Source organism: Salmo salar, chromosome ssa28 (assembly GCF_905237065.1).
Source record: "Salmo salar chromosome ssa28, Ssal_v3.1, whole genome shotgun sequence".
Classification (NCBI taxonomy): Eukaryota; Metazoa; Chordata; class Actinopteri; order Salmoniformes; family Salmonidae; genus Salmo; species Salmo salar.
Genome location: NC_059469.1, coordinates 14533252 through 14550454, shown reverse-complemented (window position 1 = coordinate 14550454; position 17203 = coordinate 14533252). Strand labels below are relative to the sequence as shown.

General features: G+C 43.8%; 2 protein-coding genes across 5 annotated transcripts in view; both read right to left on the bottom strand.

Annotated features, from left to right (window-relative positions):
• The window catches only part of snx29 (sorting nexin 29), a 109598-nt gene extending 95004 nt beyond the window's left edge, over positions 1–14594 (bottom strand). The window contains exons 1-13 of one of the 4 annotated variants that reach the window (XM_045710341.1): positions 14158–14594; positions 13389–13453; positions 11387–11439; positions 11123–11247; positions 8377–8557; positions 8195–8265; positions 7451–7720; positions 6924–7290; positions 6689–6783; positions 6270–6366; positions 5258–5346; positions 3498–3561; positions 3182–3310 (exon numbers count right to left, since the gene is read on the bottom strand). In XM_045710341.1, the coding sequence (XP_045566297.1) occupies positions 3182–3310; positions 3498–3561; positions 5258–5346; positions 6270–6366; positions 6689–6783; positions 6924–7290; positions 7451–7720; positions 8195–8265; positions 8377–8557; positions 11123–11247; positions 11387–11439; positions 13389–13453; positions 14158–14164 (1613 nt within the window). In that variant the 5' untranslated portion in view covers positions 14165–14594. Of the gene's footprint in view, positions 1–3181; positions 3311–3497; positions 3562–5257; positions 5347–6269; positions 6367–6688; positions 6784–6923; positions 7291–7450; positions 7721–8194; positions 8266–8376; positions 8558–11122; positions 11248–11386; positions 11440–13381; positions 13454–14157 lie in introns of all 4 variants that reach the window. The other 3 variants (XM_014179669.2, XM_014179668.2, XM_014179667.2) reach the window with 3 other exon arrangements.
• A 181-nt stretch (positions 14595–14775) lies between these two features.
• On the bottom strand, positions 14776–16242 carry LOC106589244 (tumor necrosis factor receptor superfamily member 17). The gene is made up of 3 exons (XM_014178965.2): positions 15967–16242; positions 15546–15689; positions 14776–15134 (listed from the first exon to the last, which is right to left on the bottom strand). The coding sequence occupies exons 1-3, from the start codon at positions 16082–16084 to the stop codon at positions 14890–14892; spliced, it is 507 nt and encodes a 168-aa protein (XP_014034440.1). The 5' UTR covers positions 16085–16242; the 3' UTR covers positions 14776–14889.
• Between the last annotated feature and the right edge of the window lie 961 nt (positions 16243–17203).

Genomic DNA, 17203 nt, shown 5'->3' with positions numbered 1-17203 from the left:
CAGTATCTGACCAAATTCAATTCCCTGGAACTGTAGAATATGTCGCAGACAGTCATTTTTATATGGGTTCATCATTCTACATCACGGTGCAAGTGTCCCTGAAAGTTTCAAAGGCATCCTACAGCACTCACCTTCCTGTGTATTATACAACCGGTACGTGACGTTGAGGGCGTTTAACATGGAGGGTATTCCGCCCAAAAAGCTCTCTGTCTAAATGGACGCTCTCTAAACCCATTAGTGAAATTGGATCAGTGGAGTGAGTCTCAGACGGGGTGAGGAAAAGCCCAGATATCAGAGAGAGTGAGAGGCAGGAAGAGACGCAACAACTTCCTGTGACCTCTACTTAGGGCTTCTGGGATAGAGGTCACAGAGGTTTTATTTGGATTAGAGTTTTTTTTATTTTTGACATATGCTATAAAGCCGCCCCAGTTAGAGAAAACATTACAGTAATACACTGAGGATAAAACAAAACAAAGCCAAAATAAAGGATGTTTAAGTCTAAGAGCAATTTAGAGCAGGGGTTCTCAAACCTCTCGTTCAATGTATTTTAACTATTCCACAGATAGCACACCTGATACAAATTGTCAACTCAATCATCAAGCACTTGACTAGGTGAATCAGGTGACTTAGTTCAGGGGATTCACTGAGGAGAGGTTTGAGAACCACTTATTTATATGCTCTGCAAACAATGCTTCAAACAGGTACTTTGGTTTTCCTTTCATAAACATTCTTCCTCAATGCCCACAGCACAGTAAAGTTAGGCAGACAGTGTACAGTAGAAGATTGTTCAAAGTGGGAGAACTTCAACTGTACAGTAGCCCCTTGAGACAGCTGGATAATTGACTTCACAAAGCAGCAAAACAACTAAAATCCTCTCAACAACTAGAGTAAAACTGGCCAAACCGTAGGTGTTTTCTTTACAGTACATCAAAATATCCCATTCCCAACAACCTTCAGGAAACGCTGAATGACAATAAGAAAAACTAACGATCTCTCTTTAGTCTTCTCTCAGTGGGTTTCTTCTAACCACCCACCAAACAGAGAGGAGGACCACTTTCTCCTTGGCCAGGCCCACTCTCTCCTGGCTGCCTGCCTACCCGCCAGCCTGGTTGAGTTCTAGTTTCTGCTCTGCTAACGTCACTGGGAGACTGGCCGGCGCTCCATGCTGGTAGGGAATAGGATTTCTCTGCATGTGTGTATGTGTCCGTGCGTGCAAACATGTGCCTCAGTCAGTCAGTGTTACATACCGTACATTCGGAAAGTATGCAGACCCCTTGACTTTTTCCACATTTTGTTACGATACAGCCTTATTCTAAAATGTATTAAATCGTTTTTTTCCCTCATCAATCTACACACAATACCCCATAATGACAAAGCAAAAATCAGGTTTTTAGACATTTTTCCACATTTATAAAAAATACTAAACTGAAGTATTACATTTACATAAGCATTCAGACCTTTTACTCAGTACTGTGTTGAAGCACCTTTCACAGCGATTACAGCCTTAAGTCGCCTTGGGTATGACGCTACAAGCTTGGCACACCTGTATTTGGGGAGTTTCTCCCATTCTTCTCTACAGATCCTCTCAAGCTCTGTGAGGTTGGATGGGGAGCGTCTCTCCAGAGAAGTTTGATCAGGTTCAAGTCTGGGCTCTGGCTGGGCCACTCAAGGACATTCAGAGACTTGTCCCGAAGCCACTCCTGTGTTGTCTTGGCTGTGTGCTTAGGGTCGTTGTCCTGTTGGAAGGTGAACCTTCACCCCAGTCTGAGGTCCTGAGCGTTTTGGAGCAGGTTTTCATCAAGAGTTTCTCTGTACTTTGCTCCGTTCATCTTTCCCTCGATCCAGACTAGTCTCCCAGTCCCTGCCGCTGAAAAACATCCCTACAACATGACGCTGCCACCACCATGCTTCACCGTAGGGATGGTGCCAGGTTTCCTCCAGACGTGACGCTTAGCATTCAGGCCAAAGTGTTCAATCTTGGTTTCATCAGACCAGAGAATCTTGTTTGAGTCTTTAGGTGCCTTTTGTCAAACTCCAAGCAGGCTGTCATGTGCCTTTTACTGAGTGGCTTCCGTCTTGCCACTCTACCATAAAGGCCTGATTGGTGGAGTGCTTCTGGAAGGGTCTCCATTTCCACAGAGGAACTCTAGAGCTCTGTCAGAGTGACCATCGGTTCTTGGTCACCTCCCTGACCAAGGCCCTTCTCCCCCAATTGCTCAGGTCACTGTGTTCTTGGGGACCTTCAATGCTGCAGAAATGTTTTGGTACCCATCCCCAGATCTGTGCCTCGACACAGTCCCGTCTCGGAGCTCTACGGACAATTCCTTCGACCTCTTGGCTTGGTTTTTGCTCTGACATGTACTGTCAACTGTGGGACCTTATGTAGACAGGTGTGTGGCTTTCATGTCCAATCAATTGAATTTACCACAGGTGGACCCCAATGAAGTTGTAGAAACATCAAGGATGATCAATGGAAACAGGATGCACCTGAGCTCAATTGCGAGTCTCATAGCAAAGGGTCTGAATACTTATGTAAGTCATTTTGTATTTTGTATACATTTGCTAAAAAAAATCTGTTTTCGCTTTCTCATTATGGGGTATTGTGTGTAGATTAAGGATTGTTTTTGCATTTAATCCATTTTAGAATAAGGCTGTAAAGGAACAAAATGTGGAAAAAGTCAAGGGGTCTGAATACTTTCAGAATGCACGTCAGAAGCACTGCCTCAGTGTGTGGCCCACGTCTTAACCAGCCCAGTACCCACTCCTCTCACTGTGCTGAAATCAATATGGGTACCTCTATGAGAGCAGCTCAGCCCAGCTCATGTCCACTGGGCTTTGTTAGACACAAACACAGGGAGGGCTTACTTACCAGCGGCAGTATTTTTAGCTACTATTGATCATATCAGGCCATATTTGGGTGGAGGATAGCACTTGAGTTTGAGTGGCTGGAGCTTCCAGTTTGTCTTGAAGGCGTAGAGGTAGCGGAAAGACTAAACCACTCAAATGTACAAAGTGCACACCGCAGCATACTCAACACTTAAAACGCCACCCAAAAAACACACATATTGAACTTCTAAAGACTGTTTCCAGTGAGTGTGGGTTTGTCTGTCTCTAACCACCAATATTCCTACTGTAGCCATGGGAAGCTGGGAACAACCACCACCAGCGATCTGGTACCCACCTGCCCAGAGCCTGGACCTTGGCTGTGTGTCTCTCCTCCAGCTCATCCAGGCGTCTCCTCAGGGCGTCTGTCTCCTGTCTCAGCCCAGCAGAGTGCTCCATCTCCCCATCCAGCAGGCTGCGCAGGGACCTGGAGCCCCGGAGGACACAACAGCACAATACTGTTAGCATACAGTCACACACACAACAGAACACTGGCATACACAGTCTGCTCACAACTCTCAGAAAACCCACAGACATACATAGCTCTAAATTCCCCTTGATTTTTCACGTCAAAGATCAACTCATCCCACCAACATTAGCAGAGAGGATCTCACATGTTCAGTTCATCCAGCTCATCCTTCCTGTTCATCATGGCTACTATGGCCTGGCGGAGCTCCACTGTGGACAGAGGACAGAGACCGTTAACAACACTGAGACAAACAAAACACAGACACAAACAAATTGATATGTATATGTACATCTGTACAAGTGTTTACTGTTCACATTTCTTTTACTCAGCTCTTATTTAAGTCTCATCATTAGCAGAGCTGACTGATACCTAAATACTAACCTGGTTCCATACTGTACTGTGCTGCCTGTAGCCAACTCTTCTGGCGTTGTCATGACTACACACGAGTTAGCTCCAGAACATAGAGCATGGGACCAGCCAGGCTACTAATATACTACCTCTGCCCAGATACACACTTTAGCACCATACAGTCTCAGCACAGCTCTGTATTCACATGACGGATATAGGCTAATATATAGCACTGCACTGAGAGAAGTAGGTCTATGGAAAAAGGGCCAAGATACGGCAGCCTTATGAATACCAAAGTATTTACTCAATTAAAAGCAAATGAATAATGCAGATCAGCTCTTGGCTACATTAACAGCAGGGAAGCGCAAAGAAGTGGAACGCGTTTTGGCCCCAGACACATTTCAAAAAGTAGGTTTACAACCCAAAGTGCCTGGTTGAGGAGGTGAAGAAGAGGATGATGAAGGAGAAGAAAAGGTAGAGGACAGCCCCATTATATCTGGAGCTCCCAATTCCACATCAGTGCTCCAGAAATAGGTGTGACATTTACAACAACCGTGCGTTCACCACAGGAAGCCAGCACCGGCAATCCATTAAGGAGCTTTATAGAGAGGCGCCCCTCTGTTGCACTACAACTGTGTGTGTGTGCTTGTGCGTATGTGGGTTTGTGTGTGATGCAGGCAGTGTATGGATTTGGACAATGGTTCCCATTACAGATCCAGTTAAACGGCAGACGCCATTATGGTGTTTTTTACTGCACACAATGTTCTCTATCTATACACACAAACACAAAAACACACACACTGCTCTTCTTTTGAGAGCTCCTAATCGTGTGAGTGTCCGACTATAGACGTGAGTCATGACTATAGATGTGCTGTGGGTCTAGATGTGCCGCCACACTCAGATCCCCTGCCCTAACTCACATTACAGGCTTAGTGTGTTCCACACACAGGAAACAGCCTCAATATGAGCATCAGCCGGGCTACCCTCTGCTAAACTTTAGGAAATTACGCAAATCACGTTCTGGAGTCGAAAACAGAGACAGTGTGTAAACTGTTGACTGGATCAGGGCATTTTACATTCCAGGAAGTGTTGAAAGACAGTAGAGCGGACGAAATGTCGATTAATGGTGTGTGTTGTTTACAGAAATGAAATCTATCAAATAAGACATGCTTTTCTGAGTGTAGCGTTCTGTTTCACTCATATCATCCTTTGTTACAGTAAACTGTAGGCTAGCTACCATTAGAGTACACAGAGGCACACTGACTCAGCAGTGCCATCACCTGGTTGAATAAAGGATTTTTTATTTTACCTTTATTTAACTAGACAAGTCAGTTAAGAACAAATTCTTATTTTTCATGACGGCCTAGGAACAGTGGGTTAACTGCCTTGTTCAGGGGCAGAACGACAGAACTGTACCTTGTCAGATTGAATCCCCAATCTTGCAACCTTTCGGTTACTAGTCCAACACTCTAACCACTAGGCTACCTGCCGCCCAAATGATCATCATACAGGATTCCATTCTTATTACCAAACACATGTACAGTATACCACACACACCCACTGTCATTGACTCTGGTAGACCAGGGGTGGCACTGGGCAGTACACTGGAGAGAGGTGCATTCTGGACCGGCGGGCTGGGCTCCAAGCTGTAGCACCACAGAGAGAGAGAGAGGTTACGTACATATCTCCATCCAATAACTCAAATCAAATGTTATTTGTCACATGCGCCAAATACAACAGGTATTACAGTGAAATGCTTACTTACAAGCCCTTAACCAACAATGCAGTTATAAGGAGTATGGGGGCAATGCAAATAATCTGGGTAGCCAATTGACTAGATGTTCAGGAGTCTTATGGCTTGGGGGTAGAATATGTTTAGAAGCCTCTTGGACCTAGACTTAGGATGCTCTCGATTGTGTAGCTGTAAAACCTTTTGAGGATCTGGGGACCCATGCCAAATCTTTTCAGTCTCCTGAGGGGGAATAGGTTTTGTTGTGCCCTCTTCACGACTGTCTTGGTGTGCTTGGACCATGTTAGTTTGTTGGTGATGTGGACGCCAAGGAACTTGAATCTCTCAACCTGCTCCACTACAGCCCTGTCGATGAGAATGGGGGCGTGCTCGGTCCTCCTTTTCCTGTAGTCCAGAATCATCTCCTTTGTCTTGATCACGTTGAGGGAGAGGTTCTTGTCCTTGCACCAGACGGCCAGGTCTCTGACCTCCTCTCTATAGGCTGTCTCGTCGTTGTCGGTGATCAGGCCTACCACTGTTGTGTCATCGGCAAACTTAATGATGGTGTTGGAGTCGTGCCTGGTCGTGCAGTCATGAGTGAACAAAGAGTACAGGAGCGGACCCCGTGTTGAGGATCAGCGTGGTGGATGTGTTGTTACCTACCCTTACCACCTGGAGGCGGCCCATCAGGAAGTCCAGGATCCAGTTGCAGAGGGAGGTGTTTAGTCCCAGGGTCCTTAGCTTATTGATGAGCTTTGAACTCAAAATGATTGATCTGAGTGCAGTTTTCCTCCCACCCTTGTTAAGATGATGCTTATGTAAAATGGACTGACAACTTACTTGAACTGTAGCTGGGATCTGGTCGTCTCGTAGTCGCCGACTGGACCTGTTGAATCTGTCTGTACAGGAAATGCAACCGTATCTTTCACTGAGCCGACTGAAACAAAATGAAAGTGAAAAACAATGAGAGAGAGAAAGTACCTAAATGCTGACGTATCTGTCTGGGTTTAATGCTTTCCATATTCTACAAAAGCTTAGTAAATTTACACTTCTCTGTTTTCTCATGAGCTTTATCACTAAGCAACCTCGCCCACTATTCTCTTTTAACACCAGTCTGCTGTTGCTATAGAAACTATCCCCAAAAATGAACACATATGAACCAACACATTATAACCAAAATTCTGTGGTTGTGTAAGAAATGACTGTTGGGCTCAGAGGACTGGGTTGAGAAACACTGCTGTAGAGGAGAGAAGCCTCACCTGGCTGAGCGTAGGAGTGGCTGGAGGCCACAGGAATGAGGATGTCTGAACTGTCATTATCAGTTATGGCCTGCAGGGCGCTCCACGTTGGCACTCTGTAACAGACAAACATGTTACAACACAGAAAAGTACACCTGTTCATATCAATCCTTGATTAGGAGTTTCTCTCCCTGCTTATTGAATAGTTAAGAAAGTGCTAGATGATGTATAGTCCTTAGTCTCCATGGATACTCACTGGTCAGCGCTGGCCGTGTCATGAAAGGGGCTCTGTGGCTGTGGCCTACTCTTGTATACCTCTTCCTCCTCATCATCATTATCAATAATCTTGGTGTCAGGCAGAGCTCTGGAGAAAGGAGGCGACCCGGCCCAGCTGACTATCCCAGGATCGGGCAGCCCGTTCTGGAGAGGCGAGAGGGAGAAGGAGGACTCCAGCGGGTAAATACCCTCCTCCAGACTGACCTGAGGAGCAGTGGTGCTCTCCTTGAGAGTGACAGTCCCCCCCCCCACCTCTTCCTCATCCTCCGCTCCCCCATCCAGGTCGTCGAAGGAGATGATGTTGGTGATTTTCTTTTTCCTCCGTCGCTCCTTCCTCAGGCCAGAGTCTGGAGAGGAGAGAGAAAACATGTAGTCAGTTTCATCTCCATGTTTGTTGCCGTATTATTCCTTCCCTGAGTGATAATATGAATAGAACTGAATATAAATAATTGTTTATATGCACTGTCCCCCTCAGTGTCTGAGTTCCTTGTAATTTCTCCTCCCTACCTGCGGAGACGCTGCGTGGCAGGACAGGCAGTGGGTCTGAGGATCCGTCGGGGCAGTGTGTAGGGGTGAAGCCTGGCACCACAGCGGTGGCAGTGCTGATCTCTCGGAGTAGAGTGCTCACCCCCTGGGTGGACTCCTTCCATAGGCTCCCTATGCCCTGGGTGGACTCCTTCAGGAGGTGGCTCACGGAGGAGGAGGAGCCGCCCGCCCGGGTTACACCGTTCAGGTCTGTGTTGTCGATGTTGATGGCAAACAGGATGGAGTTTAGTCCTGTGTGAAGGGTGGAGAGAGAGGAGAGGGTCTGGTTACTAGTCGTTCACACAGCACTAATGGTAGTGGATAAGGTGAGTTGGTTCCCCCCAACTACCAATGTATAGCTCCCTGAGAATTGGAAAAGTGCTACATAAATCCAAATCCATCAGCACTGCACTAGACACAGTAGATGGGTAAACTCAGATTGCAGGTCGCGGTGATAAGTACAACATAAGTATATAAGTATAACACTAAGTATAACACTCCCAATACTTTCAATGCATCTTCCCGTATTGGTGGGTAAACGCTTACACTAAATAGAAAAGCTGAGTAAACAGCGTTTACGCGCGTTCACACTCCACTACACCACTGACTGCATATCACACAGGGAATAAGTGACTCAACTGTGACTCATGGCTTACTGTAAAGTAGCTCTCTGAATGGTAGAGACATGAATGTGTTTCACCACAGGAATCCGAGTCATGCTCTCACCTGCAGCCATGGTGGGCAGCATGCTGGCTCGCTCCTCGTCCAGAATAAACGCCCAGTCTTCATAGAATGTACTAGAAAACACAAAGAAATAAGATATAGTGGCAAGAAAGGTCCAGACTCCACACACACACACTGACCTGAGATAAATACAGACATGCATACAAACAGACACGGACTCTTACCCGAGGCGTATGCCGTCTGCGAGCAGCGTGTGTAGGTAGCGTTCTAGTGAGTGTTCGTTGAGGGCACAGCGGAGCCAGGCGCGGCCGCGGCCCAGCTCAGAGAAGATGTGTCTCAGGGAGTAGAACCGCTGCAGCTCATGGCGGTTCAGATGCTCCTTCACATAGAGCCAGAACGTCAGCTCTGAGAGAGAGAAAGAGAAAAAGAGAAAGAGAGAGATGCACCAAAAAGAAAGTGAATGTCCACTGCTTGCTACTCCCAAGATCTATATCCTCTAACACAGCTAGAATTTGAACTAATTTCTGCGCACTTAAAGCCATTTCTTACCAGCTGAAGCTTCTGAATGGCCATGTCAAAGGTCAGAGATCAAAAGGTCAGAGATCAAAAGGTCAGAGAGCAGCCAGTAAAAGCTTAAAGATCATCTAAGTAATCACAGTTCTAAACCATCATATTCATCCACTGACTAATTAGCCATGTTCACACCTTCCTCCTTTTCCTCCGTCTCATCAAGACCTCAACAACTCCCCAGAGGATAGAGTCACCCAACACATCACCTATTGGCCAACAGTTTTCACTCTTTATATAACACCCAACTTGCAAGACAGTTTGAAAGTCTGTTCGCTGTAAGTTTTCAAATTCTTGATAATTAGTGTGAATAACTGCTATGGAGGTCTCTCTTTAGCATAGCATTACCATATGGCCTTAGAACAATGTGTTATAAAACAGCCTGTTTCCCTCTGTAGCACTGGACTTATTAAACACTGATTATGGTAGCTGTGTCCCAGAGTTCTCTCTCCATCATCACCAAGGCTTTGTTAACTGGGACAGAAAGGGCTAATGGAGAGGCCCAATGAAGTAAAAGATTATCTAGAAACTTGAAGTTTTGTAATTTCCTAAATACATAATCTATGTCTAAAAACAACAATGCAAAGTAAAAACAAGTTGACATTGAGGTTAAAGTGTGCCTTCTCAATTTAACAAATGTTGCTAAGCGTTGCTTTAGACAAATTCAAGATGTTCTTTGTATGAAACATCTTAAATTACAGTTTACTTTGAGCAAATTCAGAATTTGCGATTAATCGTGATTATTCACAGCAAACCCTGCAATTAACTTAACGAAATGTTTGAATTGTTTGACAGCCCTAACAACAACAACATCTGGTCCACTGACACCTCTTTTAAAAAGTGTACAGCCAGGATTGTCGGTTTGAATTTTACCACTGCTTCTTTTAAGAAACCACAACAGGTGCTGGGCTGCCCTCAGAGAGAAAGAGAGAGAATTTTCTTTCTTGTCGTTTTTGACTAAATCTGTTGCATAACCCTCTGGTTTCACAGCCAGTATCTGCACCTGGTTTCTCTATCAGTCGTCCTACAGCATCTGTTTCCTGCATGGAGAGTAGACACTCATCACAGCCGTTCTCTCCTACTCAGGTGAGTAAAGTATTCTCAGGTCTCCAGTTTCCCAGGCTAATATTAGGTATGTTTCTTTTCTTGTTTTTATAGCACCTTGCACTTGTACCTTTTCTATTCTTTCGAGCATCGATTCAATTAAGTCTATTATTTTAGCATCTTGGCCTCCTTTGGTTATTCCTTTTCACGGTTTGAGTGCAAGTAGCTTTAGAACTCTACTAATATTAGGCTGTTACTAGGGAAGTCGAATGAATGGGCTGCTGCACAATCACTATGGGGAGCTCTTTCTAGAGTCCCCGGGTTAAATTAGAGCATTTTTAAAATCTCTAAAACGGTTTAACTAGTGAGAAATATATGTGAATATTGAAAAAAAATCTGAGCGTTTGCTAGATTTACTATCATCCTAAACTGAGATATTGAATTATTTTGCCATATCGAAGGAATGTATATTATGTTACTTTCCATGATCTGGACAGTATGCATTACTACATTACACAAGCTGACGTTTTGCCACATGGAATTGGGGGGAATTACACATCCTATAGAAAAAGTTTATAGTCAACACAAGATCAATTGCTTAAAACAGATCAATATCTACGGTTTTGTACTGTTCCTTTTTGTCATACTCACTGGGGGTCGCAGGACTTAGAACGCAGCTATACATTTATTTCTCAAATGCACAGATAGTTTGGGGTGGTATCACTATATAAGTTGCTGGCCACACACCAATACACTGATTTTACAGTCAAATTACCACTTAAATAGCAGCCAACCGTTGTCACTGATTCTATCCTATGGCGGGTCGTGATTTGATGACGTTACCTAACAGAAAAAGTGTTTGTTCCCTTTTCCATGATGGCAGCCTCCCGCCATCCCAAAATATAGATATAAGCCTTCTACAAGTTCTCATCTGACCAACCATGTATAGGTTATTCCGTGTGGCCTTTGAATAGTGTTCGTTTAAACAGCCCTACACCGCAAATGTTTGCCCCCGTTCTATTGATTTCAGCGTGATATCGATGGAAGTGATTAACATAAAAAGTGCTGCTTTACACTTACCGGGTTTGCGATCCACTTGAATCAAAATTCAACACTTAAAAATGTAGCTAGATGTCTTCTACAAATTGTACTCTAACCAGTGATGAACACATTATTCCCAGATTCAGTGGGTTTTTTTGCTGTGTTAGTTCTTATAGTCTGACTCAGTCATATACCTCTCATCTGACCAAAATCTTCAAGGGCCCCCAGTGCAGATAAAGGTTACCAGTACTTCCTGGAAAAACTTTTTTTTTTATACTTCACATCACTGTAATCTGTTTCCAGGTCATGTGACTGTACCTGCTTCAGTCTTGCTGGTGAATCCTGCGGCCTGCTTGATGGCAGCAGCAGTGAGAGCCAGTCCTTTACTCTTCCTCAGGCCATGCTGGAGGACAGCCTCAAACTGGGCACACAAACAGATCACCCTACAGGGGAGATACAAACACAAGCATTACAATACATCACACACATGCACACACACATTATACATAACACGCATTACACATACACACACAAAACATCAGTAAATCATATCAGTTTTAAAATAATAAAGCACATTGGTACCTGCTGTCTAAATCTGAGGCGATCTCCTTTCTTCCTCCAAAGCGGATTTGGCACTGAACAGACATGAAGAATGAAGATGACATGGCTAGCAAAATAACTATGATGCAACACTTTTACTTCCTCAATGGTAGCCTGCCAGCTAAAGTCCACAACATCAAACCAGGTTGAGAAAGAACAATGTGCACAGTATTATGCCTTATAAACAGTAGAGAGTAGATAAGTTCACTGTAATTACACTGTAAAAGCACATCATTATGAGTTTATGATTACATTACTAATTTTAACATAGCTGTAACGCACTCCTCTTCAGTGGAGATTATCCATAGTAGAGGAGGGCAATAGGACGGCTAACATAACCTGTCCTTTCACGTACAGTGCAGCTAACCTAACCTGTCCTTTCACGTACAGGGCAGCTAATATAACCTGTCCTTTCACGTACAGGGCAGCTAACATAACCTGTCCTTTCACGTACAGGGCAGCTAATATAACCTGTCCTTTCACGTACAGGGCAGCTAACATAACCTGTCCTTTCACGTACAGGGCAGCTAACATAACCTGTCCTTTCACGTACAGGGCAGCTAACATAACCTGTCCTTTCACGTACAGGGCAGCTAATATAACCTGTCCTTTCACGTACAGTGCAGCTAATATAACCTGTCCTTTCACGTACAGGGCAGCTAATATAACCTGTCCTTTCACGTACAGTGCAGCTAACCTAACCTGTCCTTTCACGTACAGGGCAGCTAACATAACCTGTCCTTTCACGTACAGGGCAGCTAATATAACCTGTCCTTTCACGTACAGTGCAGCTAATATAACCTGTCCTTTCACGTACAGGGCAGCTAATATAACCTGTCCTTTCACGTACAGTGCAGCTAACATAACCTGTCCTTTCACGTACAGGGCAGCTAACACAACCTGTCCTTTCACGTACAGGGCAGCTAATATAACCTGTCCTTTCACGTACAGGGCAGCTAACCTAACCTGTCCTTTCACGTACAGGGCAGCTAATATAACCTGTCCTTTCACGTACAGTGCAGCTAACCTAACCTGTCCTTTCACGTACAGGGCAGCTAATATAACCTGTCCTTTCACGTACAGGGCAGCTAATATAACCTGTCCTTTCACGTACAGGGCAGCTAATATAACCTGTCCTTTCACATACAGGGCAGCTAACATAACCTGTCCTTTCATGTACAGTGCAGCTAACATAACCGGTCCTGACACGTACAGTGCAGCTAACATAACCTGTTATGACACGTACAGTGCAGCTAACATAACCTGTTATGACACGTACAGTGCAGCTAACATAACCTGTTATGACACGTACAGTGCAGCTAACATAACCTGTTATGACACGTACAGTGCAGCTAACATAACCTGTTATGACACGTACAGTGCAGCTAACATAACCTGTTATGACACGTACAGTGCAGCTAACATAACCTGTTATGACACGTACAGTGCAGCTAACATAACCTGTTATGACACGTACAGTGCAGCTAACATAACCTGTTATGACACGTACAGTGCAGCTAACATAACCTGTTATGACACGTACAGTGCAGCTAACATAACCTGTTATGACACGTACAGTGCAGCTAACATAACCTGTTATGACACGTACAGTGCAGGTATAAATGTTGCTGATGATTGTTGTGTTATGATTGTTGTGACCCCTCACCTAATCTCTCGTGGACAGATCTACGTAAACATAACTGGTACCGTAACCATAGAATCTGTCGGGAAGGAATGGGATGCGTGGGATAACAAGCTGTAGTAGTTCCAATGTTTGGGTTTTTCCATCACTGGTTATTTGGACAAATCACGATTTTGCAGGCGTTAACATCTTTCGAATTTCGGAAGGGGAGGGGACATTTGGCCGGTAACTTGCAGAGAGAGAGTGAAGCTCCTCGTTAAATCTCTTCTCTTAACATGTATGGACCCAGAACTTAATCGAGCAGCTGACCAATTATGCAAGACTTCCGAGATTACCATTCACCTGTTTGACAGCGTCCAGCAGCCTCTCTAGCAGGTGTTGTCTCTTTGCGTCATTCTGCTGAGGGCCTGGAAAGGAGAAGGAGGGCGATCATACAAACATGACCGTCTGTCAGTTTGGTAGTCTCATCTCAGATTTCTGGCCTAAGCGTGACTAGCCTGCATAATGGACAAGTAATCTCTGGCTAAATCACAAAGCTGTACAACTATTTCACCAAGCTTATCAGAAATGTATACATTAATGTGTTCCACAAAGAAGAATATGATTTGGTCAAATATATCTTTATTCTACAGTAGGAAAATGACATAACACATTTTGGAGATACTGTAATAACAAGAAACGGTTGTTGTAATTAGTATTCACCAACAAATACATGCAGTTTGCTAAGAAAGTACTACCTTGGAGAAAGTAATGGGCTAGATGAGGTTGGTCAGGACTCAGGAGCAATAACAAAATAGGTCTAATATGGTTCGAGGGGTTTCTCTTTGATGTATCAACAATTGATTTATTCATGACTTCTATGATGTCATGCAGTCAAGCCATAATTCGATTTGCATGAGGAGATTCAAGATACCCGCGGGAAGAGTCATTATCTATCCTTTACGCCTGCCTAAACTCATTAATAGAATGATGCGTTGTCATCCATTCTAAACCTCATTGTTTTAATAGGCCTATATGTGCACAAAACATATACAATTCCTGTAATAAACCAAAGCCATTTCAATTGGTGATGGTAGAACAAAAAGTGTTTGTTTTTTTAGCTACAACTCACCGTTCATTCTGTCAGTCCGAGTCGTTAGTGTTGTTGTTGACACACCACATGTAAACTAGTTCATAGCTCTTCGGTTCGACATGGTGGAAATCCAGAATTCTATTGCTATTCTGTACGAACCGAACCCTGAGAGGCAGAGAGCACTACTTCCATGATTTTGCCCTCCCTTCTTCCCATCAACCCAACCGGGGTCCGTAGCCCACTGTTGCGCATGTCGGCTGGAACTACAGAGGCCTGCGAGTAGCCGTTTATCACTATCGCTATAAGAGTTAAACCGAGTCACATTTGTAGATCAAATGTTTGACTTACAAACCCAGACGCACTTGTAGTTTCAGTGACTGGACTGTCGTAGCTCTGGTTAATCTATAAATTGTAATAAATTACATTTATTGTGCCACTGCCCGCAAAGCGAAACATCGTCGGCACTGCAGGTCACATGACCAGACACACCGTTGTCATATGATAGGGTAGGGGTGGTGTGGGATCTGTAGTTCGTTAATATAACCTCTGTTAAACATTCACTTCTTTTCAAACACATTCATTGATAGTTTTCGCTTTCTATGGCAAGCAGTGTGTGTGTGTGTGTGTGTGTGTGTGTGTGTGTGTGTGTGTGTGTGTGTGTGTGTGTGTGTGGGAGGGAGGGAGGGAGGGAGGGAGGGAGGGAGGGAGGGTAGACTAGAGACATCAAGCTACAAAGCCAGACCTCCACAACCCCGTCTTTCCCTCTGTAATTTAATCTGTGTGGTTAAAGATCTGTACTGTCTTGGTTGTGACCAGTATGGTGGTGCCCTCCTCTGTGGAAGGGACAGGCAGGTTGGCGTTGCAGTCGGGAGTCTGGCTGTTTGTTCCCTCCTGGAGAACCATGGCTCCAGCTCCACTCGTCAAGCTGTCTTGTCCCATGATAACCACTGTCTGCTCAGGGACATCATAAGAGACCCTCTCAGTCCCAGGACACTCTGCTTCCTGTAGTCGTGATACTGGGAGATAACATTGCAGTGAGTTACATACTGTATGATAGAGATATAGGGTTAGGCAATGTATTGGGTATAGTCACAAGAATATGCATTCGAGTCATTCATTGTAGTTCTTCACAGAGTTTTTACATTTGACTTATCATTATTGGAGGGGAATTTCCATTCATCACAAATGAGTGAATCAATCACCAATCAGATGTGGAAGCATTGTCACATATTGTGACAGATAGGCGTAACCTGTGTGCCTGCTACTAACAGCGAATCACTGTATAATCATTTCCCATCATATGAAAGGTAAAGCAAGCTATGTCATATTATGACTGACATGCAGATACTGTAACCTGTCTGCTGATAACAGACCATCACTATATAACCACATATCACCTCCCTATGCTTCTTTGTGTTTTATCTTACATTTGTTCCTTGGGAAACGTCTGCATGTCTTCTTCCTCAGTACCTGCAGCAGCAGCAGGAGAGTAGTAAAAGCACACAGGAACACAAACAGCCAGACCAGGGTCAGACGAATGTTGAACGGCTCAGGGGCTTTGCTCTCTGATGCTGGACAGGTTAACAGAAAAACATATGTCCATAATGCTCATACTTATCCTACAGATTCACTGGGCCAGCTTCATTTGTCTATGCCTCCTTCACTTGAGTATAAGGACTAACAATACAATGTCTCACATAACAATTCAGATGGCAATATTTATAACAATGCTCAAACATATTCCATAACAATAACAAATATAATCATGTTTATTCATATACAGCTGCATAATAATTTCAGAACTCAAATGATCAAAAGTTAGAAATGTTAAAACAGTATTGTACTTACATTGAGTACAGTATGTTGTGCAAACCCTGGGTGGTGAATTGCATCGTAAATAGCATTGTTTACACTCCTCGACTAGCCCATCATAGTAGTATCCCAGTCCACACTGTCCTTCTGACATAGCAATACAGTATAAGACAATCAAGAATAAGATCTGAAATAGATGCTGAAATGGTTTACTTTCCAGTTTCAGTGACTGAGATTGACTGGGCAGTTATGGGGTTCTGGTTTTAAAAGAGAATACATAATATGTAAATAATGTGTAATGTAGGGGAAATCCCTCTGCTACACAGAGACTGGTGAGATTTCAGAACGAGAGAGGAACTATACCCACAGCACGAGGGTGTTATTCACCACAGAAAGTAGGTAAATGCACTGAGTACCCCCCGCCCCCCAGTCTATTAACTAATGATGTCACCAGGCAGGACAAAACTCCATCCCACTGACACAGACTGAAATTTCATGTTGTCTTTTAAATAGATCTTACACTCAAACAGAATTATAATTTTCACAATTTCACAATATAATTCCAACCTCAAAGTGTGGATGTAGCACGCGCTCAAGCAGGTATATTTCACTGGTCACCCCCAAAGCCAATTCCTCTTTGGCCGCCTTTCCTTCCAGTTCTCTGCTGCCAATGACTGGAACGAACTGCAAAATTCACTGAAGCTGGAGACTCATATCTTCCTCTCTAACTTTATGCATCAGCTGTCAGAACAGCTTACAGATCATTGCACCTGTACATAGCCCATCTGTAAATAGCCCACCCAACTACCTCATCCCCATATTGTCATTATAATTTTTTTTTCTCCTTTGCACCCCAGTATCTTTACTTGCACATTAATCTTCTGCACATCTATCACTCCAGTGTTTAATTGCTAAATTGTAATTTATTTCACCACTATGACCTATTTATTGCCTTACCTCCCTAATCTTACTTCATTTGCAACACACTGTATATAGACTTTTCTATTGTGTTACTGACTGTACGTTTCATTATTCCATGTGTAACTCTGTGTTGTTGTTTGTGTCACACTGCTTTGCTTTATCTTGGCCAGGTCGCAGTTGTAAATGAAAACGTGTTCTCAACTGGCCTACCTGGTTAAATAAAGGTGAAATCAAAAATATATATATACAGTGCCTTCAGAAAGTATTCACACCCATTGATTTTTTCCAAATTGTGTTGTGTTACAAAGTGGGATTCAAATAGACTTAATTTTCATTTTTTTGTCAACAATCT

Excerpts from the sequence above, each read along its gene's own strand:
- LOC106589244 (XM_014178965.2), bottom strand. The coding sequence starts at position 16,084 with ATGTCAGAAGGACAGTGTGGACTGGGATACTACTATGATGGGCTAGTC. Across the intron at positions 15,690-15,966 it reads CACAACATACTGTACTCAAT|CATCAGAGAGCAAAGCCCCT; the intron begins GTAAGTACAATA and ends TAACCTGTCCAG. Across the intron at positions 15,135-15,545 it reads ACGTTTCCCAAGGAACAAAT|TATCACGACTACAGGAAGCA; the intron begins GTAAGATAAAAC and ends GTTATCTCCCAG.